At 41.2% G+C, this 26,799-nt stretch overlaps 1 protein-coding gene across 8 annotated transcripts in view; it reads left to right on the top strand.

Moving 5' to 3' along the window:
- Window positions 1-26,799, top strand: part of LOC120308080 (protein NEL-like) — a 374,605-nt gene that overhangs the window by 311,391 nt on the left and 36,415 nt on the right. Inside the window, exons 14-15 of one of the 8 annotated variants that reach the window (XR_005556738.1) lie at window positions 24,518-24,743; window positions 25,516-26,462. The exons of 6 other annotated variants lie outside the window; for them this stretch is intronic. Coding sequence is in view for 1 of the 2 variants with exons in the window: in XM_039343565.1 (XP_039199499.1) it covers window positions 25,516-25,571 (56 nt within the window). In the remaining variant the exon portion in view is untranslated. Of the gene's footprint in view, window positions 1-24,517; window positions 24,744-25,515; window positions 26,463-26,799 lie in introns of those variants that run through there. One more of the 8 variants, XM_039343565.1, reaches the window with a different exon arrangement.

Genomic DNA, 26,799 nt, shown 5'->3' on the forward strand with positions numbered 1-26,799 from the left:
GGAGACAATTTGGACTAGAAATGTTAAATTCACACAAGCTCAAAATTTGAGAAAAAATTTTTATAAAATGTGTTATAGGTGGCATTTAGATCCTAAAAAATTATCTTGTATGTATCCTAATATACAGCCCAAATGTTGGAGATGTGGCAATAAAGATGCGACATATTTTTATATGTGGTGGAATTGTAAAAAGGTAAAGGCTTTTTGGATTATGATTTGGTGGAACATTCAAAAGATTTTTAGAAGGAAGATAAAGTTCACTCCTCAACTATTTTTATTGGGTATTTTTGTGGACGTAAATGATAAAGAAACTATTTTGATGTTGAATTTATTAACTGCTGCAAGGTTATTAATAGGTTTATATTGGAAGAAAGATTCTTTGTCTACTTTAGAAGAATGGGTATTTAAAGTATCTAGTTTTGCAGAAATGGCAAAAATTTCTGCTTATTTAAAGGATCATACACAAGAAAGATATATTACTGTATGGAGAAGATGGATAGATTATATTCAGAAAAAGTATGGAACTAAAAAGTTTCATTTATTTTATGAATGAATATTATAGTAAATATTATAGAGAATTGTCTTATAGGTTATTGGAGTTAAAGATTAAGTATGATATTTTTTTCTTTTTTCTTTTTCTTTTCTTTTCTTCTTATTATTATAAATTTTCTTATTATTAACCCTGTATTCTGCTCTAGGAAGTGAAGGGAGGGGGGTTGGGGGTGGGAGGGAGGAAATGTGGGGGGGGGTAAGTGTAATATAGATAATGGCTGCTTATAGGGATGTGGCCTGGGCACTCCCCTTATGCTGCGTTCATGGGTTTGATAGGGATGAGAGGTGAGAAAGTGTAGAGAGGAAGTAGGGCAGTGAGAGGAGAGGGGGAGGGGAAGAGAGTAGGATGGGAGGTGAGAAAGAGGAGGGAAGTAGGGAATCTTTTAAGAGAGGGTGGATGCAGCCTGGGGGGAGTGGGCAGGTCATACCAATGGTTATGAATTTATCTTATTTCAAAATTGTATTGTATTTTTTTATAATGTTTACATGGAAAAAATAAAAAACTTTTAATAAAAAAAATGACTGCTTTGGATATTAAAGAGGAGGTAAAAGATCTTATAATTGCAGAGAGGGCTATTACAGAAGAATTATTGGAGAAAAAGAACAAGCAAGTCAGAGAAGACATACTATTTGCATTTTCTGGTCTTCCCCTGCATATTGAAAGGATTGACAATAAAATGGAAGAGATTACTGAAAATGCAGAAAAACTGGAATTTAGAATGGAGGAAGTGGAGAATAAGATAAAGTTACACAGGATGAACAAACTATTTCACAATACAGAGAAATGGAGTTTGCATTGCGTATCCGAGGATTGAAAGAAAATTCCCAGGAAGATTTGAAGATGCTTATTGTTAGAGATATTGCTTTTAATCTTGGATGGAGACCAGAAGTAGTTGGGAATGAGATAGAAAAAAATCTTCAGAGTTAACTCACGGGTTGCTAGACAGAGAAATTTACCAAGAGATGTGGTTATTTACTTTTCCAGAAGATCTATTCGTAATGAAATTATACAGGCTTTTTATAAAAAGAGGTTTCAAATTGCAGCTCAAGATGTGATAATTTTAAAAGAAATATCTCCAAAAATTTTAAGAGGTAGAAAAGATTTTACTTTTCTGTCTGATGAGTTAAAACGTCGTCAAATCCAGTTCAGATGGGAGATTCCAAGAGGAATAGTAGTGAATTATGATGGAATACCTTACAGATTAACTACAGTTTTAAAGGCAAGAGATTTCTATCACTCTATTCTAAAGGCAAGACCGTCTTCACCTCCACAAACAAGGATAATTGAAGAGCCCGTTATGGCAGGAGCTTCCTCATTGATGGTCATGGAACAAGCGGTGTTGCCTGTACAGAATCTTGAGATAAAAGATCAAAGGATGACACGAGCTGCCCATAAACGCAAAGAAAAAGAGCAGCAGCAGAAGAGTGGCGATAAAGTAGAAGGAATGGTTAATACAGAGCCTGAGGGAGGGGCAAGACCTAAATGATCTTCAACAGTTGATCTTCAGGCTATGCTTCAAAGGCTTCAGGCTGGTGTAGATGGTCAAGTTCCTGACCTGGAATGTTAATGGCTTAAACTCACCTCAGAAACGGAGAAAGGTCTTCTACTATTTGAAACAACATAATAATGACTTGATATGTTTGCAAGAGTCTCATATAACTTCAAAAGACTCAAAATATCTGACAAATTCTCGTTTGGGATCACATTTTATAGCTCCAGCTCCAGGGAAAAAAGGGGGTGTTGTAATTTATGTAAAGAAAAATTTATCGGCTAAATTAATTGAGGTTGATCTTGAAGGAAGATATGTCTTTGTGGAACTACTGTTACAAGGCAAGAAAGTTCTTATTGTTGGATTATATGCCCCTAATCAACAACAGAAGCAATTTTATAAGCTTTTGCATGGGAAGATATCCCAGTTGGATTATAAATCTGTAATTTTGATGGGTGACTGGAATGGAGTTTTGGATATAACTATAGATAAAAAGAGCTCTTCAAAAAATTTCATTCAAACTAAATTACCCCAAAATTTTTTTGATTTGAAAGAAGAGTTGGAACTTATTGACATTTGGCGAGAAAGGAACACAACTGATAGAGATTTTACCTTCTATTCGGATAGACACCAGTCATTTTCAAGAATTGACTTCTTTTTGATTACTAGTGATTTTCTTTCTAGGGTGAGAAAGGTAAAAATCTTTCCCAGGATCCTTTCAGACCATAGTCCTGTGTGGATGGAGCTATACTTGGAAGATGGGAACAGAAGGCCTTGGAGACTGAATGAGAATTTGTTTACCCGGGGAGAGTTTGTACAAAAATGTAAAGAGTATTTAAAGGAGTTTTTTGCTTTAAATATGAATAAGGGTACATCGATGCCCACGGTCTGGGATGCCAGTAAGGTGTATATGAGGGGAATTTTGATTCATTTAAATAAAGTTTCTAGGGATAAAAGGATACAAAGACGTAGAGAAATAGAAGATGAGATTAAAATAAAAGAAGAAGCGCTTGCTCTTAATCCAACTGATAATAACTTAAAGGTTTCTATAAAGATGCTTAGGGAACAATTTAATATGTTGATGGCAGATCAGGTGGCTACCAATTTGCGGCTCAACCCTTTTTTTATTGGCTTGTGCTTTGTATGCCTGCCTAGCTTCATCTAGTGCTTTTCTAACTATTGGCCAGGTGTCTTGTAATTGTTCCATCCATTCTTTCAGTGATGGGATCGTTGGTTTGTTTGGGGTTAATTCTGGCATGGGGTTGAAACTTTGACCGTTGGCTATTTGAAAAGGAGTGTAATCTGTGCTGGAGTGGACTGCATTATTGTAGGCAACTTCTACAAAAGGGAGTAAGTCCGCCCACCCGGTCTGCTGGAAATTAAGAAAACATCTTAGATATTGCTCGAGTACTGAGTTCATTTTTTCAGCCCCCCCATTCCCTTGTGGGTGGTGGCTAGATGTCAGTCCCTGAGTGGTTCCTAAGAGGGATAAAAATTCTTTCCAAAATGCAGATGTAAATTGCACTCCCCTATCAGAGATGATGCATTGGGGTGCCCCATGCAATCTGTAAATGTGCTGGACGAAAGGTTTCGCTAAGGCTTTTGCGGTGGGAATCTTTTGGCAAGGGATAAAGTGCACCTGTTTGGAAAACAAGTTCTTGACCGTCCAGACAACAGTATTCCCATTGCTTTCTGGCAATTCCACTATAAAATCCATGGCTATTTCCCTCCAGGGGGCTGAGGGATTTGCCACTATTTGTAATAGTCCTGGCGATTTCCCTTGCAACCTCTTTGCAGTAGCACATTTTAGGCAGCTGGCTACGTAAATTTCTATGTCCTTTTTCATGGATGGCCACCAAAATTGCCGTTTAATTAAGTGTAAAGTTTTTACAAATCCAAAATGCCCTGCTGATTTTGTGTCATGGCAAAGCTGCATGAATGTGACTCTTTGGGTTGTTGGTATATATAACTTTTCCCCTACCCAAGGCAACCCGTCTCTCATTGTGCACACATTTTTGTTTTTCTGGAACTATTCATCTGTTTCCAAACTTTTCCGGAATTCAATTCAATTCAATTCAATTCCAGTTTGGCTGTCCAGTTGTGGTTTTAATTTAACTTGGGTTCTTGTGGTTACTGGTGCTGCCAGTTGTGACTCAGCCATCATTGGTTTAGAGTCTGTGGCTCGTGCGCTGTTATATTGGGGCATGCCAGGAAATTCTTTCTCCCTGGTAAATGATTGAGCTTAAATTGGAACTGGTGAAAATGCTGGGACCAGCGGGCTTGTTTGGGATTGAGCTTCCTGGGTGCTTTCAGGGCTTCCAAATTTTTGTGATCAGTCCACACCTGGAAGGGGATTTTGTTGCCTTCCAGGAACTGTCACCACGTGAGTAATGCCCAACACATCCCATATGCCTCCTTCTCCCATACGGGCCAGCGCTGTTCTGTTTCCGTGAGTTTCTTGGATGTATATGCACAGGGTTGCAATACTCCATCATCATTTTCTTGTAATAGAACAACCCCCACTGCCACATCACTTGCGTCTGCCTGTATTATGAAGGGCTTATCCATGTCTGGGTGCCTTAGTACTGGTTCGGCAGAAAAAAGTCTCTTTAGTCCCTCAAATGCTGCGTGGCACTCCATTGTCCATGTTAGTGGCTGGCTAGGTTTTACTGAGGATGCTCCCTTCGTTTTTAGTAAGTTAGTGAGGGGCAAGGCTATCTGGGCAAATGAGGGGATGAATTGGTGGTAAAAGTTTGCAAAGCCCAAGAAACTTTGTAGTTGCTTTCTTGTGCGGGTTGCTGCCCAATCTAATACTGCTCTGACCTTCTCTGGATCCATTTCAATGTCCTGGGGGGATATGCGATAACCTAAGTAGTCTATCCTTTCCTTTTGGAATTCGCATTTTGAGAGTTTGGCATATAGGTGGGTGGCTCGCAGTTTCTTTAAAACCGCTCTGACAAGGTTGACATGTTTCTCTTTTGTTTCAGTGAAGATAAGAATGTCGTCCAAGTAAACAAGGACCCCATTAAGCAGGTGCTCCCTTAGAACGTCTTTGATTAATTGCGTAAAGACTGCAGGGCCCCCTTTAATCCAAATGGCAAGACTTTGAATTGATAGCACCCCATGGGGCAGTTAAATGCGGTCTTCCATTCGTCCCTTTCCTTAATTCTCACACGATAGTAAGCTTCCCTTAGGTCTAGTTTAGAAAAAAAATTCCCTTTTGAGAGGTGTGACAGCATGTCTTTCATGAGGGGCAAAGGGTATAGGTTGCTTTCACTGATTGTATTCAGGGCCCTATAATCCATGCATAAGCGTAAAGAGCCATCCTTCTTCTCTCTAAAGAGGACTGGGGCAGCCACTTTAGGCTTGGCTGGCTCAATGAACCCTCTCTCTAGGTTTTTTTTAATGAATCTTTCCATTTCCTCCTTCTCCTTTGGGCTCATGGAGTATAATCTGGGCTTTGGGAGTTTTGCCCCAGGCTTGAATTCAGTGGCACAGTCTGTGGGTCGGTGGGGGGGGGAGCTCATCCACACTCTCCTCACTGAAAACTTCAGCAAGGTCTCTGTATTCCTCTGGTATTTCTGTTAGTCCCTTTTCCTCTCCCATGGATGCTTTTTCTATTCTTGATTCTGGTAGCCTCCCTTGGGATTTTAAGTCCATAGGGTCCTCCTTCGGGAATTTGATTTCTGTCATCCTCCAATTTACCCTGGGGTTCCATTTTTTTAACCATTCCATCCCTAGGATCATTGGGCATTCCATGCCTGGGGTCACCACAAACGTTATGTCCTCCTCATGTTTGCCCAGGGAGAGGTGTACTGGTAAAGTGGCTAGGGTAGCTGGCACCTCCCCTGCTATGGATCCATCTAACTGGCCAAATGAGATTGGTTGTTCCAGTCTCCTCGACGGAATGCCCAGATTCCCCACTAGTGTCGGGCTAATGAGGCAGTGGGTGCAGCCAGAGTCTATTAAGGCTTTCACCTTCATGGCTTCGGGCATGGGGGGAATTAATATAGTCACTGTCTTGAGGATGGGTGCGATGAGTCCACTTACCAGGGGTTCGCCCTCCGAGATGTCATCTGAGGTGTCCACTGGCCCTGTAGTGTAGGCTGGAGTTCTTTCCCTCTGATGAGCAGAGGTGGGGGGGGGTTCCACAATTTCCATCATTCTCATGGCAGTTTCTTTTGGCTTAGCTGAAGACTTTCCGGATTTGCTGATTGGGGATCTGTCTGGGTTGTGCTGGGAGGCTTTGGAGCGGCATTCTACAGCTCGATGCCCTTCTCTTCTGCACTTGAAACACCCCATTTGCTTCTTGGCTGTAGCCAATGGTTTCACTGGTTCGTGTATCAACTCAGGCGAGGAGAGGCTCCATTGTTTTCCTCAGCAGTGTCTCTTCAATATGTTGATCTCTGCTTCCTCTGCCAAGACGTACCATTCCTCAAGTTGGTGTGGGTCCCCTCGGGGCAGGCAAGCATCATATAGGTCATAATTTAGTCCATCTTTGAAATGGCTAAGGAGGATGTCTTCTGGCCAGTTCAGTTTGCTGGCAATGGCCCGGAATTCTTGTGTATATTCAGTCACCGGGCATTTGTCTTGCCTCATCTTTTTTATCCTTTTGCGGGCTTTGCGATCAGCCAGGGGGTCTTCAAATCGTCTTCTCAGGGAGGACATGAAATGGTTGAAGTCGTTGAGTTCTGGGGCATTGGAGTCGTGCAAGTTCACCACCCAATCTGCAGCCGGTCCGTCCAGGGCAGATTGCATGATCTGGATGCGGGCTTTGTCGCTGGAGATGTCCCGCCAGTATTCCTCCATGTAGCTGAGGACTTGAGTTAGGAAAAACCCCAAGTATGTTGGCTCCCCTTTGAATTTCACCTCCAACAGCGGACGTGTTGGAATGGATCGGTGCCTCCATTGTTGGTGGTAGTCTTCCGTCAAGATTGCCATCTGTGGTTCGGTAGGGCGTGGGGACTACTGGATCAGCAGATGTCCCCAGGGCTGCAGATTCCACTTCCCCCTCGGTGTCTCTCCCTTTGCGGCTCCTGGAGCTGGGGCTCAGGTTTCTCCTCTCCTAGGGAGAGGAGAGTTCTCTTCATCAGGTCAATAGCTTTCTCTAGGATCCAGTCTGAGTACGGTGCCAAGCTTTCTGCCTGTAAGGACCCACCCCACTTTGCATCTTAAGAAGACAGAACTCTTGGAATAATTCTTCCAACAGGAATCCTTTATTAAAAGAAAATGGTTGCAGGCGTTCTAGACAGGACTTGAGGTTCAAGCTCTCCCATTCGAGGTTTTAAGGGGTTCCCCAGTAGTCCCACCCAATCACCCCCCTCTTCCAGTGACAGTTTCAGGCATCACAATCCCACCCCTTTTTTCCTTTCTGCCGGCTGGATGGAGACTTCAGATAAACTACATGAAAGGTAAATAGCCTCCTTTGTTATGATAAGGCCTTTTGGTGCTAACCACATTCAATCCCTTTGAGGTTGTACTGAAGGAAGTGAGGGCCATAAAGCCCCTTTGTTCACCCCCTTCTCTTTCTTTATGACAGAATCCAGAGAGGGCAGAAATGGGGTTTTCTATAATTGATAACTGGAGATGAAGTATAATTGGATTCTGACATCCGGCCCCCCTTAAAAATAAGAGAGATCCACCTGAAAGAAAATAAGGTTACAAATCCAAAATGCCCTGCTGATTTTGTGTCATGGCAAAGCTGCATGAAAGTGACTCTTTGGGTTGTTGGTATATATAACTTTTCCCCTACCCAAGGCAACCCATCACTCATTGTGCACACATTTTTGTTTTTCTGGAACCATTCATCTGTTTCCAAACTTTTTCTGAATTCAATTCCAGTTTGGCTGTCCAGTTGTGGTTTTAATTTGGCTTGGGTTCTTGTGGTTACTGGTGCTGCCAGTTGTGACTCTTCCGTTATTGGTCTAGAGTCTGTGGTTTGTGCGCTGTTATATTGAGGCATGCGAGATAGTACATCTGCCAGGAAGTTCTTTCTCCGTGGTAAATGTTTGAGCTTAAATTGGAACTGGTGAAAATGCTGGGACCAGCGGGCTTGTTTGGGATTGAGTTTCCTGGACGTTTTCAGGGCTTCCAAATTTTTGTGATCAGTCCACACCTGGAAGGGGATTTTGTTGCCTTCCAGGAACTGTCGCCACGTGAGTAATGCCCAATGTATCCCATAAGCCTCCTTCTCCCATACGGGCCAGCGCTGTTCTGTTTCCGTGAGTTTCTTGGATGTATATGCACAGGGTTGCAATACTCCATCATCATTTTCTTGTAATAGAACAGCCCCCACTGCCACATCACTTGCATCTGCCTGTATTACGAAGGGCTTGTCCATGTCTGGGTGCCTTAGTACTGGTTCGGCAGAAAAAAGTCTCTTTAGTCTCTCAAAGGCTGCTTGGCACTCCATTGTCCATGTTAGTGGCTGGCTAGGTTTTACTGAGGATGCTCCCTTCATTTTTAGTAAATTAGTGAGGGGCAAGGCTATCTGGGCAAATGAGGGGATGAATTGGTGGTAAAAGTTTGCAAAGCCCAAGAAACTTTGTAGTTGCTTTCTTGTGAGGGTTGCTGCCCAATCTAATACTGCTTTGACCTTCTCTGGGTCCATTTCAGTGCCCTGGGGGGATATGCGATAACCTAAGTAGTCTATCCTTTCCTGGTGGAATTCGCATTTTGAGAGTTTGGCATATAGGTGGGCGGCTCGTAGCTTATAGATTGGGGATCTGTCTGGGTTGTGCTGGGGGGCTTTGGAGCGGTATTCTACAGCTCGATGCCCTTCTCTTATTAAATGCATAGTCATATTTATAAGACACAGAAATTAAACACTGTTGAACAGATTGTTTTAAAACTGGTGCAGTTAGAATGTTGATCAGAAAGAAAATATTTTTAGGTGATTTTAATATTTGAAAGAGTTTAGAAATCTGAATCCTTTGACAGTGTGATAATTGAACAATTATCTTTAGGATGAATACCTTGATTCAACAGTTATAGTATATGGCCTTATGGAGACTGATAAACTCTACTGGTATCTCCATTACATATACATTGAACAGATAAAAAACAATGAAACAGAAATTCTAATGTATAAGGTGACAAAGCAAATATGATGTCATTCATAGAAACCTAATGAGATTAATTAGGTGCAATTTTGTACATGTACTGTAGCTGCCTTTCCAGCTACCAAATATGCATTAATTCAGAAAGGCAAAAGAAAAAACCCTATATATTTATGTATATAGTGTCTTGACTTCTATCTCAGGCAGGATGGGACACCTCTGTTGTTGACAATTTCAGTTTTAAGAAAGCAGAAGAGGAAATAAGGGGCTCAGCTGTTCTAGATGTAATTCTAGAGATAACAGAGATAAATGGACGGATTAAAAATATTGGAGAAAATGATCAACATGTTGAAGTTCAAGTAACTAGGGAGGGACAGTAAGAGAAGTCTGCTAGGTATCTTGAAATTCAGGAAGGCAATTATAAATTAAATAATAACAACAACAACAACAACAACAACAAAGTTGGAAGGGACCTTGGAGGTCATCGAGTCCACCCCTGCTCAGGCAGGAAACCCTACACCATTTCGGAAAGATGGCTGTCCAATCTCTTCTTAAAAACTTCCAGTGTTGGAGCATTCACCACTTCTGGAGGCAGGTTGTTCCATTGGTTAATTGTTCTAACTGTCAGGAAGTTTCTCCTTAGTTCTAGCTTGCTTCTCTCCTTGATTAGTTTCCATCTGTTGCTTTTTGTCCTGCCCTCAGGCACTTTGGAGAATAGCTTCACTCCCTCTTCTTTGTGGCAGCCCATGAGATATTGGAACACTGCTATCATGTCCCCCCTTGTCCTTCTCTTTGTTAAACTAGACATACCCAATTCCAGCAACAGTTCCTCATATGTTTTAGCCTCCAGTCCCCTAATCATCTTTGTTGCTCTTCTCTGTACTCATTCTAGAGTCTCAGCATCTTTTTTACATCGTGGTGACCAAAACTGGATGCAGTATTCCAAGTGTGGCCTTAGCAAGGCATTGTAAAGTGGTATTTGTTGAGTCCGTGGCGGGAAAACAGACACGAGAAGCAGCTGGAGTTCTCAGTTTCATTTATTCAGCGTTCAGCTTACAGGAAGATGGCTTCAGCCTCGCCCAAACGCCTCGCAGCCTCTTATATAGGCAACTCCCGGGTAAATGGGTTACTTTTCCCGCGCCAGCACCCGCGCATGCGCACGGCGCTGGCGACAGCCTGTCTGGTCCCGGGCAGCTTTGCACCTGCCCGGGACTGCCTGCAAACGCCCGAGCCGTTTGCAAGGCTCGGGACATAACACCCCTTTCCCCCGGGCTAAAACTACTACCAACATACAACATTTATTTTATATGACATTTTGCTCCCCAGTGCTCCCACTGATTACTGGCTTTTGCCTTGCCAGCAATGTTATGTAATCTTCTAGATACTTAGGAGATTTCTTTGCTCTCTGTGACCTTCTTAGCTCTGGGTTACTGGCATAAGTCCCCTGACTGGAGGGAGGCGTGAGCCTGTTCTCTCTATTGTGCCCTGGTGTCTTCCAAGGACTGTGCCCCGATGCCTGGCCTGCTTGCTTGCCCACCGGGCTCGTCAGGCCAGGGCTTCTGTTACTTTGTGACCTGGTTGACCTACCTAGCTGTAGACCCTCAGGCCCCTTGAAGTGATAGCCGCTGCTGGGCGTCTCTGTAGAACCTCCTAGGTCAGTCCAAGACCTGTCAGGAGGCTGTCCATTCCCTGAACCCCATTCTGTGTTCGGGCTCGTGTGGGTTTCTGTACTTTCCCAAAACTCAGGTGTTCCCTGATTTGTGCTAGGGTTGTTGTAGTCGGGACTTGGTTCCTCGACTAGCTCTGTGTATGTTTGACCCCCTGTAGGATTTGGGGTAAGGTCAGGCCAACCTTGGGAATTGTGTGCCAGTTCTCTTGCGGGGAATGATTTGTTGGGATGCCCCCGGGTATCCTCCGTTGCTGGAGTGCTGTGTGATGTGTGTGGAAAGTGAGTATGCCCCCGGGGTGACTCCCTGGCTGGAGTAGGCGTGAGTGCCTGTTGTGTGGGTAAGCTCCATGACTTCTTTTCGGAGCAATTGCAGAACCTTGGGACGGGCCGTTTGTGGCTCCCTCAGTGGAGATGGGCAGTAGCTCTTGCCCTTCCCTTTGCTCCAAAGGGTCCCCCTCCCCCCCTGGAAAAGACCCAGGAGTCTCAGCAGAAAAGTCCGCCTAGAGCGAAGTTGGTCGATGTGCCGACGCAGGACACGACCGTTGTCCAGGGCAACCTCGTAGGAGAGAGGACCTGTGATCCTGGACACAGAAGCGGGGACCCATGTATGACCAGGCCCGTAATTGCGAGCCCAAACCGGGGCACCCACAAGTAGTTGTCTAGGTGCCCTAGGATGTGAGGTAGATGAAGGCAGTCTGTCCGGATGCAACCGGTCAAGTCTAGTAGTAAGTTGGCGCCCCCAACGAAGTTCAGCTGGACTTCTCCCTGTAGAAGTGGACGGTGTGGTGCGATAAGAAAGGAGAAAGTCAGCCAACCTGTGATGCCAGTCCCCATAGGTGAGTCTCTTCAAGGCGTCCTTTGCGATGCGCACCATGCGTTCAGCCATACCGTTGGTGGACGGGTGAAAAGGCGCAGACGTGGCATGACGAATCAGGTTTGCCTGTAAGAAAGCTTGGAATTCGGAGGAGGTGAATTGAGGGCCGTTGTCGGACACAATGACATCTGGCAGCCCGTGTGCAGCAAAAATCCCCCTCAGTACCTGAATAGTCTTTGCAGTGGTGGTGGATGAGACAGGCACAACCTCAAGCCATTTTGAATGGCTGTCAACAAGGACCAAGAAGAACTGGCCCTGAAAGGGCCCAGCGTAGTCAATGTGCACCCTAGACCATGGGGACTGTGTTTCCTCCCATCTATGCACAGGAGCTTGGGGCATCTCTGGGCGAGATCGTTGGCACAGGTGGCATGCGTGTACCTTAGCCTCAATATCTTTATCTAAAGCAGGCCACCACAAGTGGCTGCGTGCAAGAGCCTTCATACGAACAATGCCAGGATGACCCTCGTGGAGGGATTCTAAGACCCTAGTCCTCATTGAGGTGGGAATGACAACTCTGTTTCCCCAAAGCAGACAACCCTGAGAAAGGGACAGTTCGTTTCTTTTGGACCAGAAACTCTGAAACTCAGGACTAGGGCAGTGCTCAGGCCACCCGGACAGGACCCAGGAGCGGACACGTGAAAGTGTGTGATCTGTACCTGTTTCAGCGGTAACATCCCTGGCACTAAGAGGGAGCTCGGGCAAGGCTTGGATTGATAGAATGTTGACAGCTGGCGCGGGGTCAGCTTCTACTACTGGCAGAGGCAATCTACTGAGGCCATCAGCATGGCCCATTTCTTTCCCAGGCTTGTGGAGTAATGAAAAATCATATGCAGACAAAAAATAGACCACCTAAGCATTCTAGGGGAAATGATGTGGGGAGTCTGCTTACGTGTGGTAAACAGTCCCAGCAGAGGCTTATGGTCAGTGAAGACCGTGAAATGCCTGCCATATAGAAAATCGTGGAATTTTTTAATTCCAGCAACAACAGCCAGAGCCTCCCTGTCTATCTGAGCGTAGTTGCGCTCGGCAGAAGACAGTGTTCTGGAGTAGTATGCAATAGGAACCTGAGTTCCATCAGACCTGAGGTGACTCAGGACAGCTCCAACCCCGTAGGGGGACGCATCACAAGCGATGCACACAGGGAGAGACTCGTTGAAATGTGCAAGAACACTGTTAGAAGTGAGCAAGGCCTTGACTTCTTTAAAGCAAGCCTCATGCGCTTGTGACCACAGCCACACAGCCTGTTTGTCTAGTAGCCTGTGAAGAGGCTCAGCTACACTAGCTTTATGTGGAAGAAAAGAATTGTAGAAATTCAGGAGGCCTAGAAAGGCCTGAAGTTCGGCCTTAGACTTTGGCCTGGGTGCATCTAAAATAGCAGTTAGTTTGGATTCAGCAGGATGAATCCCAGCAGCAGCAATTTTGAATCCCAGAAATTCAGTAGAAGGCACCCCAATCTGGCATTTGTCTTTTCTGAGCTTGAGGCCTGATTTCCTGAATCTTAACAGGACAGCCCTAAGCCTTTCAGCTAGAATGTGTGTGGAGTCTCCTGCAATCAAGACATCGTCAAAGTAGGGGCAGACCCCTGGTATACCTCGTAGTGTGTTTTCCATAACGCTTTGGAAAATCCCAGGAGCGACATTCACTCCAAACTGTAGCCTTTTTACTTTAAAGGCTCCCCTGTGGGTCACAATGGTCTGAGCTATGGCAGCATCATCATCAACAGGCAGCTGTTGATATGCTTGAGCTAGGTCAAGCTTTGCAAAAACACGCCCCCCCTTGAGAGAGGCCAGGATGTGACTGACCACAGGAACAGGATAGGCATGTTGCTGCAATGCCTTATTGAGTGTGCATTTGTAATCAGCACAAATGCGAATGTCCCCATTTGCCTTTAGAGGCGTGACAATGGGGGTCTCCCACGGGCTGGAATCAACAGGTTCTAGGATTCCCTGTTGGATTAGTTTGTCTAGTTCAGTGTCAATCTTACTTTTTAAAGCAAAAGGGACCCTTCTTGCTTTAATCCTAATGGGAGTGACAGTGGGGTCTAGCTTTAAGGACACAGGTGGTCCTTTGAATGTGCCCAGCTGGGGGCTGAAAACATCTGCAAATTCTTTGCAGACTTCCTGTAGGTCGAGTGTTTGTAAGCTATTGAGTCCTGTGACGTGTATCCCCAGGGCCTCAAACCAATCGAGTCCTATGAGACTCGTTCGTTCACCCCCTACTACTAATAAGTCTAGTGGACCTTCAAAACTCTTGTATTGCACGTTAAGGGTGGCCTCCCCCTTAACACACACTCTTGAGTTCTGAAAATCTGTTAATACAATATCAGAAGGCCTTAACTTGGCCTTAGACCCACTTCTGGAACAAATCTTCCTAAATGTATGCAATGAAATGATGGACAGGGCAGACCCTGTGTCTAGTTCCATAGATAATGGAACCCCTTGTAGCTTCACGTTGAGTGACAGCTTTTTCTTCATGGGCTTGTGTGTGCCTGTTCTACAGATGCTTCTTCGCGAAGCGCAAAAACCTACCCTATTCTGGCTGGGGAATCTGGTACCCTTCAGGCGTTCTTCTTGGGGTTGTGCCTTTCGTCGGCCCAGGCACACAGCTGCAATGTGCCCTTGTTTACCGCATGCCCGGCAGGTAGCGGAGCGGAACTTGCAGTCGGTTCTCCTGTGGCGACCTCCACAGCCGATGCACTTGAGCGGAGCCGAAGAGCTTCCCTTCTGGTTCTCTTCCCTCGCGGGGTGTAGACGGTCGACTTCCTCGTCCGGATCCTCCTCGGAGTTTCGTCGGACGTCTTCCTGGTGCACGGACGCACCCTCTGCACTGTTTCTGATCGGCCGCATGTTTTTGACGGCGCCGCCTGCTGCTTCTTCTGCGGTGACTTCCCTTAAGGCGTCTTGGAAGGATAATTCTTCCTTTGCAAAAAGTCTCTGTTGTAGCTCGCGATGCCTTAACCCGCACACGAATCGGTCCCTCAGTCGTTCCTCGAGGTCCTTGAACTCGCAGGGCTTGGCGGCCTTCCGTAACGCGGCGATGTATTCCTTGGCTGACTCACCGGACCGTTGATCCCTCTGTTCGAAGATGTGGCGCCATGAGATAACGGACACCTTGGGGTTGAAGTGCTCCTTCAGCAGCTTCTTCAGGTCTGCGTAGCTTACAGACTCTACTGGAACAGGTGCTGCAAGGTTTTCTGCGATTTCGAAGGCGTCTTGGCCGCAAACGCAAAGCAGGGTGGCCGCCTTCAAGCTATCTTCCCTCACTTGGTTTGCCTTGAAGTAGTTCTCCATTCTGGATACGTAGGACTCCCACCGCTCTGGATGTGAGACGTCGAATTCCGAAAGCCTTCCGATTTTCGCCATCTTCGGATCTTCAGGAGACGGGTCTATCAGCCAGCCTACCCCCGAATGCGCACCGGATTGGCGGGCAGCTGCCGAGTCGACGCCGTTCCTCTTCCGCCGCTCAGGACTCCTTGGGTAAGCTTACACTTCTTCCTTTCCAGGTAGTGCAAGGCATCCCACCCTTCGTCGCCAGTGTTGAGTCCGTGGCGGGAAAACAGACACGAGAAGCAGCTGGAGTTCTCAGTTTCTTTTATTCAGCGTTCAGCTTACAGGAAGATGGCTTCAGCCTCGCCCAAACGCCTCGCAGCCTCTTATATAGGCAACTCCTGGGTAAATGGGTTACTTTTCCCGCGCCAGCACCCACGCATGCGCACGGCGCTGGCGACAGCCTGTCTGGTCCCGGGCAGCTTTGCACCTGCCCGGGACTGCCTGCAAACGCCCGAGCCGTTTGCAAGGCTCGGGACATAACAGTATTAATATTTGATGTGATCTTGATTCTATCCCTCTGAGATAGAATCAGCACTGAGTTGGCTTTTTTGGCAGCTGCAGCACACTGCTGGCTCATATTTAAGTTATTGTCCACTAGGACTCCGAGATCCTTCTCACAGCATTCTATGACTTAAAAAGCTAAAAGATGAAACCCTAAAAAAATGAATACTGTTGTTGAAATAACAGGTTTGAGAAGAAGAGAAAAAATGGAGAAGCATGAATAATGAGCACTGGGATAGAAAAGAAAATAGATTGGAAATGGAAATGGGGGCTAATAACTAAGGATGAATCAAACTACTGCTTTAAATCTGAAAAGGTGGAGTTAAGCTAAGTCCAGAATGAAATGAGCCTTGAAGGAATATAAAAGGTATGGTAAAGTTTGGGAGTATATGGATGTAAGAAAAGAATAATGAGTTTGGTTGTTCTGATGTGAGATGAAGCTGAAGAGGTGATGTGAGGGAAAAGGAGAAGACATGTTTTTAGACACTTTCTTTTCATTCCTTCATAGAAAGAAGAAATAGATTCCTAACATGACTGAGGAAAGGGGTGAATTATAGATCTAAACTGATAAAAATGTGGTATGAAATAAACCTTTTCACCGTAAATTGGAATGTATTGATTGTTAAACTGCAGTTCTGCAAGCATTTAGAAAAAAAATGGCTTTCTTAAGAACAGGTTTAACTTTATTTCTTTTTATAATAGCATGAATAATTTGATAAACAGAAGAATGTTGTACATTGTAATCTCAATAAAGTTTTTCACAAAGTCTCATGATTTCTTTGTTAACAAAGATAAATATGGTGGATTTGGAATAGGTTAGAGAACTGCACTCATAGAATAATGATCTATACAAATAGCCTGTTTTTGTCCATGGTTCAGTGCAATTCTGCATCTTATAAATGTCCTAGAAAATGAAGCAGAAGCTGCCATCAAACTGCAGGAGTTTGCTAATGCTCAGAAAACAATTCAAAATAACTTCAACGGGTTTGGGCATTGGGTAAAAGCCAAGAAAATAATGACAGATATAAAATCTGTATCTGAGTAGAGAAAGTCAAATATTTAGATAACTGGGTTCAACTGAGTTAGTGACAATGCATCTGGGAAAGATCTAGATATCTGTAAATCTGTGACTGAATATGAACAAGAAGTGGAATGCAATAGTTTTAAAAATCAATGCAATCTTGGGTTGCATCAATAGAAACACTGCATCTAAATCATATGAGGTGGCAATTCCATTGTACTCTGCACTGTGGCTAGAAAAGGATCAATGGATTGAGATTAAAGAATATTCAAGATGGGTGTTAAAAAAAGAATTACCGTATATGCCGGCGTATTAGGCGACCTGGCGTATAAGACGACCCCCGTCTTTATAGCCGGGCCGCATTCCTAGAACGTCGTTTTATACACCGGAAACTACCAGTATTTCCGGCGTATAAGACGACTCGGCGTATAAGACGACCCCTGTCTTTGGCACCGATTTCAGCACTCGCGGAAGTCGTCTTATACGCCGGCATTTACGGTACCTGATGATAAAAGCTATTAAATAGTATTATAATCTGCCTGGAACAGTAATATATTTTCCCTTTACTGGAGATTTTTAAATAGGGACTGAATTGCTGGAGTTGGTTAGATTAAATCATAATATCAGGCGTCTCCCCATGTCATACATATTCAGTAAGCATGAAAAAAAATCATGATATAGTTATTGTAATTAATATTTTTATATTCTTAAATTGGAGTGGAGTTGGAGATTGCTGTATACTTCTCCATGTAGTTTTGGGACCTCTGTACTATAGCTCTGATTTAAGCCAATTATATTTTTAGCTGCCTTTAAGTACCTTGGTATACAAAAGTTAGTATTGTAAAGATTTGTATAATGTTAAACACAAATTCAGTCTTATAACCTAGCTAGCCTGAAGACTAGGAAGCTGATTATAACTAAATAGGTACAAACAAATCTGGTCTATTGTAGAAGGCAGCAGGGTCAGGACCATAGAGAGTTCATTAGAAGGCAAATTGATTCTAAGCAGACTGTTGTATGTGTTTCATCAATGGATATAGTAAGAAGGCTAAATGCAGACTGTCCTTTGGGTTTGCTCCTGCTTGTTCCTGACACATGCATAACTGGAAAATTGAAGAAGTTATGAAACAATTCTGAGTGTGAACTAATAATGGCTAGCCATAACTTCTGGCTAATACTATAGGACTAAAATGAGATTTTCCAAATTGGAGTGGCTGAATTTCCTTATAATTGAAATGACTTAATGGCCTTGTTGGGTTCCTAAGCCTAGGGAAATAGCAATTGGGCTTATCATTAGTGGCTGTTGGGTACTTGATTTAAAAACAAAAAGAACAAAACTTAGTGTACTATCAGTGTACTTTCAGTGATCAAAGTTGTTTCTCTTATTTTTTAAAAAAACATGCATACTCATAGTTTTTGAGTTAGCTTTTTTAAAAAAAATTATGATTCTTTTTATGAATTTATTAAAGTTTGTATCAAGAGTATGCAGAGACTAGTAGCAATCGCAAAATATATAAAATAATTACATATGCAATGAAGTTATGTACAGAAAGAATAACACATGAAAAATGTGAAATTATATAAATTGATATTTACTGCAATGCTTTTATATAACGTTTAGTTCTGAGACAATGCAAGAAAGAAGAGTGGGTTGGTTTTAACATTACAAACTTTATTATCAATCAGTAAAGTTCCCTTAAAGGAACTTTTTATTGGAATTTTTAATTTTAATTTTTAATACATTATTCTACATAAAATTTTTGGCATATTATAATGGTACAAATTAGCAGATGCTTATTAAGTGCTACATCATGAAATCAATAAACAGTGGCGTGATGAGCTAAAATCAAATATAGGCTCTTTTCTTTTAAAAAATATTTTCATTTCCATGTGTTGCTCTTCCCCTTATTCATATCGTTAATTATATTTAAATGAAAATAGATTATATCTAATTAATTTATAAACTGGTGTTAAAATTAGAAGTTGCTTGATAAAAGAACAATGAAAGCCCAATTTACGCAACTTTCAATAATATTTTACTTTAATTGGACTTTGGGAAATTAGTATCTACACAGGGATATAGCATACACCAGGAGGTTAGAGCAGGGCTTTTCAATCTTTTCACCCATTGTACCACTTTTAGGATATGGCAACATCCAAGTACCACCAGGAAAAGGAAAAAAGTAATAAAGTACAGGTAGTCCTCGACTTACAACAGTTCACTTAGTGACTCTTAGAAGTTATAATGGCACTGAAAAAAGTGCCCCCCAAGGCACAGCCAAGCAAGACAACTGCCTGCCCACCCGGCTGTGCTCTTCCTCCTGTCCGAGGTTTCCATTGTTGTAAGCATTTCTGTTGAGGATTGGCAGCGGGGGTGGGGTGGAGGGTGTTTGGTTTTTATTCCCCCCGTCTGCTGGGTGGTTGTAGCAGGTTTTGGTCACTTCACATGACCCTGGGACACTGTGACCGTCATAAATATGAATCAATTGCCAGCTTCCAGTTCCAGTTTTTGACGCTGGTGGACATGCAGAGAGTTTTCTCTCCCTGTTGTCCAGTTTTTCTCCTTTGGAAGACCCTGGAAAGGGTCAAAAGTCAGCCTGGAGGGGCGACCACCATTTTGGGGGACTCTTGCTGGATTGCGGGGGGGTGGCAGCCTCTCCATCTGATCTGCATTAACTCCCCAGGACCGAAGAGGAAAAGAGCGGCCACTAACATGGCCCCTCACTTAGTTGAACCAGCTGAAAGCCCAAAGCACCAACTAAGTATGAAGAAGCAACTGGAGGAGTTGGATGAGACCCTATTTTTCCTTTTTTCCCTCCCAACTACTTTCCTGTAAAAAATTTTGAAATACCCCTTTCCCCCAGCTGAATTTCGCAGCTTTTGCTCACTTCGGGAATATAAAACCAAGAAAGAAAGAAAGAAAAGGAATAACAAGATTAAATGACTACTTACCTGGATTTATAATATCTGGATACCTGGGCTCCCTAAAAGCTCTGTATCTCGACAAAAACTTACTGTTTATTATTTCTTTGTTAACCGGGGGGGGGGGGGAACAGAACGTTCTTTGTTTCTTCTTTTGAACCAGAAAAAAGCCCTATTTTGTATGTTCCTGGGGACATCTAGTGGTGAAAACCTGCTACAACAAGTGGAATAAAATTTTTCTCATTGGGAGATTTCTGAGAACAAAATTTGTCCTTGACAGCAACAAAGATAAGAACTTGAAACAGCTGTGTGGTGAAAATAGTGCTTTATAGTGGAGGTGGAGAGATATTAACTTTTATTAAAAATAGCCTCTACATTAGACTGTTTACATTACAGAAATGGAGGAATATCACCCACAGCTTAATGTCAAACCTATACTTGAAAAAATTCTAGAGGCTACTGAACTAATGAAGTCTACAATGAAAGACTTACATGCCACTTTAAAGCTACAAACCCCATTAGAGAAACCCACACTTCAAAAAGCAATAGAAGAAGGAACTAATAATAAAATGGAAGAATGTCAGAAACAATCTACCCAGAGTTTTAATATTCAGAGTTCGACTTTACTTAAAGACTGGACAACTACAACAGTAGCAGAAACTGATCAAAGCAATGCTACGATGGAACTTCCAGAGGATTTATGACAATACACTGAGATTTCAGATAGTCTAGATGATCCAAAAACAACTACAACATCAAATATGAACTTTCATTTACTTCAGTTGAAACTAGAAGAAGACCAATCAGAACACATGATAAACACATCAATTCATATATGGAGACTTAAACCATTGGGTCAACAATTTAATGACTGTGAAGGGACTGGCTTCCTTGATAGGCTGATGACTGGATGGTCTCACCTGTTTCAAATGATATGAAGGGAGGAAGGGAGAGCCATTTGAGGCCCAAAAAGCTTTTTTATGGAAGCCAGTTTGGCATAAAAGGAAGGCCAGAGTTAGATTTTTTAAAAAATGGTTTTCTTTGTTTGATATTTAATAAAAGAGTTTTAAACTTTATCTAATGAGCTAAGGAGATTTTAAAAGATATTATTGGATTTAATAGTTAGACTTATACCTATAAGGGAAATAAATTAGTTATTTAAATAATTGTTTTGAACTATAAATAGAAGATAGATTCAGAGGATAAAGGTTATTTTATGAGTAAGCGATGATATTAAAATGAGAATTAGAATATGATGGTGAAATAAATTAAGAATTTATTGGAATAAATAATAAGTGTATCTTAAAGATGATACTATTTTGTATGAATTAAGGGAACTGTGGGCTATTCAAAATCTAAATATTATTGATTAGGGCTATAAATAAACAAAAAATTAATAAGGCGACAGGCCCAGATGGAATACCTGTTGAATTATATAAAGAGCAACAAAGTGTATTTAATCAATACTTATTAAAGGTCTTTAATGCAGTACTAATCGAAGCTAAAATACCCAAGTCTTGGTCAGAGGCAAATATAATATTGATTCCAAAAGCAGACGCAGAAAAAACACGGATACAAAATTATAGACCTATATCACTATTGAATTCGGATTACAAAATTTTCACCTCAATAATGGCGGAGAGATTCAAAAAGTACCTAATTGATTTTATACGCCCAGACCAAAATGGGTTCTTACCAAACAGGCAGACTAAACGGAATATAAGAACAATTCTAGACATCCTCGAATTTTACGAATTGCATAGTGATCGGCAAGTGGTACTTCTGTTTCTCGATGCACAGAAGGCTTTTGACAATGTCAATTGGCAATTTATGATCCAACAATTAAAATTAATGGAAGCCGGGGAAAATTTTTTAAATGTAATAGCCACAATATATTCTAAACAAAGCACGCAGATTATAGTAAATGGAGAGGCCACTGATAGATTTAACATACAGAAAGGCACAAGACAGGGATGCCCTCTTTCACCATTGCTGTTTATATACACTTTAGAAATCCTCGCTAGAGCAGTAAGGCAAGAGGAGCAGATTAAAGGATTTAAGATCAAGAAAGAAACATATAAATTTCAGGCTTATGCAGATGACCTAGCATTTATTTTAGAAGACCCAGAACATTCAGGGCAGAAACTATTCAAAATTCTGGAAGAGTACAGGGATCATGCAGGCTTAAAAATAAACAAAAATAAAACAAAGATCATTACAAAAAATATGACTAACATACAAAAAGGATCCCTCAAGGCAAAATTAGGCATACCAGTAGTTTCCAAATTTAAATACCTAGGGATAGTTATTTCAGCACGCTGCTCATCAATTAAAAAAGACAACTATGGTAAATTAGTACAGAATATTAAAGTAGACCTAGAACGCTGGAAAAACTTACACCTCTCATTACTTGGGAGAATTGCAGCAGTAAAAATGAACATCCTACCCAAAATGATATTTTTGTTTCAGAATATCCCAATTCAATTAGATAAGAAATTTTTCAAGGAGTTAAATAAAATAATCTTAGAATTTGTGTGGTCTGGTAAGAAGGCTAGAATAAAATTAAAGGCTCTACAAGATGCCAAAGAAAGGGGTGGTTTAGGTTTCCCTGATTGGGAATTATATTACCTAGCCGCGCCCCTGACATGGATTAGCGATTGGATAACCTTAGAAAATCAAAGATGTTTACAGTTAGAGGGTTATGATTTTCAGCAGGGATGGCATGCTCACATGGGGATGGGGCAAAGTGAAATCACCAATACTTCTTAAGACACAAGGTTCGGCAAGGATTAATAAAAAGCTGGAATACAGTTAAACGTCAATATTATACAAAGATTCCAGCCTGGTTATCGCCACTGGAGGCAGTTACATACCCCAATCTGTTTAGGAAAGACAAGGTTATTACTTATAAAGACATTCTGACAGAAGAGAGTTATTTAAAATCAAAACAAGAGTTAAGGCAACAAGGAAGAGACATAGAGTGGTGGTCTTACCTCCAGATTCAAGCAAGATACATGAAAGATAAGCAAGAATTAATAGATAAGATATGGGGCTAGACAAAATATTGCTAGACCCGGAGAAAAAAAAAAGAATATTTATAAACACTTATTGAAATATAGACTATTCGAAGAACAGGTCAAAGAAACAATGGTGACATGGGCGATAGACCTAGGACATAATATTAATTTGGATCAATGGCAGCAGGTATGGATGCGAAACAATAAAATCACATTGGCGTCAACATATAAAGAGAATTTGTGTAAGATGGTTTACAGATGGCATCTCCCTCCAGCCAGATTAGCCAAAATGTATAACGGATATTCATCTATGTGTTGGAAATGTAAAAAAGAAAGGGGCACTTTTTTCATGTTCGGTGGACATGTAGAAAAGCACAGGTGTATTGGCGTATGGTCTGGGAATGGGCGATAGACTATGCAAAACATTCAGTACAAACCTGAGACATTGCTGTTAGAAATACTTGAAAAAAATGTAAGTAAAGATGACACATATTTATTCATTCATGTGGTTACAGCAGCAAGGATATTATTTGCTCAAAAATGGAAAGCTACAGCTATACCGAGTGAGGAAACATTAATTCAGAAAATTATATATTGCACAGAATTAGACAGGATAACTAAAAGATTAAAAAATCAGGATGAAACATACTTTTATCAAATATGGAATAAATTTTATAGATGGTGGGAAAAAATGGAGGTCATTGTAATGAGATAAGTTAAGATTGAGATTAGAATGATGTTACGGTAAAGAGATTTATTTGTAATTAATGTAAATATGGACTGAGATGTCTGTCAAATGTTGATTTACCATGTTCAATGTTTTTAATTCCTTTTTTATTCAATAAAATTAAAAAATATTATTGGACATAAGCCAGCTTAAATACTCTAATTGAAACTAGACAAAAGTTAAAAACAGGATTTGGAGATATACAATTTAAAAGCTGTTTATAAATGTTTTAAATGATTGAATTATAACTAGCAATCTACCAATTTGAATTTGTTATAATGATTAAGGGAAACAAGAAAATTTTGATGACGTAAACTGATATATGTATGGATAAGCATGTTGTTAGATTATGTATTACCCAACCACCATGTTGCTTCCTTAAATACCTGAAGGTTTGTAAAAATGGAACGTTAATAAAACTTGTTATATAAATATGAATCAATTGCCAAGCATCTGAATGTAAATCACAGGACCCTGGAGATGCTGCAACATTCCAGCTGATCAGCGCTTCTTCTGGGCTCAGCAGAAGTGCCTGGATCAGCGCTGCTTTCCAGCTGATTGGTGCTTCTTCAGGGCTCAGCAGAAGCACCGGGATCATCGCTGAGCTCCAGCTGGAGCCTGGTGCTGATCCTGGCACTTCCACTGAGCCCTGACAGCCCCAAAGAAGCATCAATCAGCTGGAAAGCGGCACTGATCCTGGCGCTTCTGCTGAGCCCTGACAGTCCCGAAGAAACGCTGATCCTGGCACTTCCGCTGAGCCCTGACAGCCCTGCAGCTCCAGCCATCTCTCTCTCAGGCTTGTGCTGTGCTGCCATCAGTTCAGCTCATTCCCTTCTCCTGTTACCACTTTTCTAGGATGGTCGTGTACCACCTGCCAAGTGTCAATGTACCACTGGTTGAAAAGCCCTGGGTTAGAGACTGTACTGACAGGATAAAAAGCAAAGACTCATAAAGTGATCACCAGGGGAAAATACATTGTCTGTAGTAGTAGTAGTTAATAGCAGATACTGTAAATTATGTCATTTGCTGTTTCATTCCACTGATCCTGGAACATGCATTTACCTTTGATATTTAGAGCTATAGAAAATTATCCAGAGCTTCATAACAAAATTAAAGGTTACATGAAAAGCAACTTAACTCTGCATTGATAGATGGCTCATCAAATAATGCATCAGTAGAGGTTAACCATATAAAACTATCACATTAAAAAATAAGAAAGCTTTTATCTAATGCTGAAAGGATGACAGAATTGGTGTCAGTGCACTTCAGCTGGGGTTCTACAATACAGTGCATGTTTCTGTCATGATGGATAGGAATTGTAAAGAGTAACCACAGCTTAATCTCCTTGTCTATGCAGTTCATACTGGAAGCATCCAAGACTAGAACACCACTGAATTTATACATGGATTATTCATTTTGGACTTATGACATATATGGGACATGCATAAAGAGGAGGAGCCTATGTACACTGGCATTTAAAAACCATTTTAACTCAGCAATCAGCAGTGTCCCTCATCAAATGTCCCTTCAAAAGGAATTCTACTTTTTTATGGTGGAATATTCAAAGAATTTTTAAAAGAAGGGTAAAATTTACTCCGCAATTATTTTTACTAGGTATTGTTATTGACTGTGATGCTAAGGAGGTTATATTGATGTTAAATTTGATTACAGCCGCTAGGTTGTTAATAGGACAATATTGGAAGAAGGAATCTTTGCCTACTTTACAAGAATGGTTTCATAAAGTTTCGTATTTGGCAGAAATGGCAAAGATTTCGGCTTTCTTAAAGGAGCAATCTCAAGAAAAATTTTTTGCGGTATGGGAAAAATGGATAAATTTTATACAACATAATTTGGATATGGAAAAATATTATTTAGCCTTTTTATAATTTGTAATGATTGTTTTTTCTTTCTTTCTTTCTTCTTTTTCTTTTTTATATATATACATTTTTAATGTATTATTATTCATATATTTTTTTTTTTATATATATATATGCTTTATTTTTCGTCTACTTTCTTCTTTCTTCTTTCTCTCTCTCTCTTCTCTTTTTATTTTTTATTTTTTTTCTTTTTTAGTATATATTATTCATTTTAAAGTTTATGTTATGTATATTATTTCTATATATATTATTACTGTGATTTTTATTATTATTATTAATTATTTTATAAATTGCAAATGTTATTTTTAAAATATTTGTTAAATAATCCTATATTCAGTTCTGGGAAGTCGGGGGGGGGTGGGGTGGTTGGGGAGGGGGGGGTGGATTTTTATTTGTAAAACTTTTGAAAAATTTAAATAAAAAAAAAAAAAAAAAAAAAAGGAATTCTACTTTTTATTTTAATCTCTTTCTTTTACAGACTTTGTATCGTCAAAGCAGAAGCAACATAAACAAATGGGCAAAGCAAAGGTTTAAGAAGAAACAAGATCCCTACACTATTTTTTTTTAAAAAAATCCTGATATTATTGAAAATTTGCACCTCATATTTGTGTATTCCAGAAAAGAAATTTATTGCAATAAAAAGGGCAAACTGAGAGGGAAAATACACAGATTTTAAAATAATGTAGGATTTCTATCGGTTGATTGCATAGATCTAGGATACCAGTTTTCAGGTTTAAGCAAAAACCAAGCCAGGTTGATTAGCTGTGGATTCAGAAACCAACTAATTTCAGAAATGTTCCATCTTTAATTTGAGATAGGATGAAGCTCCCCATACCAACTTGGCTCCTAATGTGGAGGCCCACTGAACTGATGGTTCCTATTTCATTGTTAAAGATCTGCTGTGCTTCTGCTGCTAAGCCTTGAATACTATAAATCTATCGGGGGATATATTTCAAAGTTCCACATTCATTCATGTCAAGTGATTTTTTTTCTAGGCTTTCTTGGGCTTTAAATTTCTACATACCCACCACTGTCATATTGCAGCATTTTGAGGAAAACACTTGTAGCAGTACTGAAACAATCTTTGGATGAAACCTGTGTGATTGAACTGATCTTCCTTTTGAAGAATCTCTGACAGGCCTCAGAGGAACTCCAGAGTTCCCTGAATCACATTTTGAAAGCTAATAATCTCAAGCATCAAAGTAGAGGCATAAAATGAAATGTCTTGATGTATCTAAGCTGTCTAAAACTAAATATTTTCTATATATTTTAAAAGAATATCTGATTAGCAACTAGATTAATGTGGATTAATAAACAATCACTAGAATAATGATGTGTCTGCATAATTACTAGAATAATGCTGTGTTAGTAGTATGTGACTAACCTAATGCGCATTGCACTTGGATATTATTTATGTAGTAAACTCTCTCCATTGTATACCCGTGAGAAACGAACCTAATGTATTACAATGTGTATCACAATGTGTATTCCTTTGTTCTTGAGAAAAAGAAAGTATAAAACTGAAGTCTGAACCCACCCTCGGGGTTCAGAATTGCTGGTTGCTACTGCTTCTGAACCTGCACAATAAATCTCTCTGCTAAAACCCTCTGGAATTTGTAAGACTCCTTCCGTTTTCCACAAGAATTCTGGCGACTCCGCCAGGACTCTTAGGAAGAGGCCATTGACCTTCCAGATGGACTGCCATGGTGGGTAGCCCCTCTCCTAACGATGACTCCTCCAAGCCAGCTCTGTGGCCTTTGTC

The sequence above is a fragment of the Crotalus tigris genome, unplaced genomic scaffold (assembly GCF_016545835.1).
Source record: "Crotalus tigris isolate CLP2741 ecotype Arizona unplaced genomic scaffold, ASM1654583v1 scf7180000017864.473447, whole genome shotgun sequence".
Lineage (NCBI taxonomy): Eukaryota > Metazoa > Chordata > Lepidosauria > Squamata > Viperidae > Crotalus > Crotalus tigris.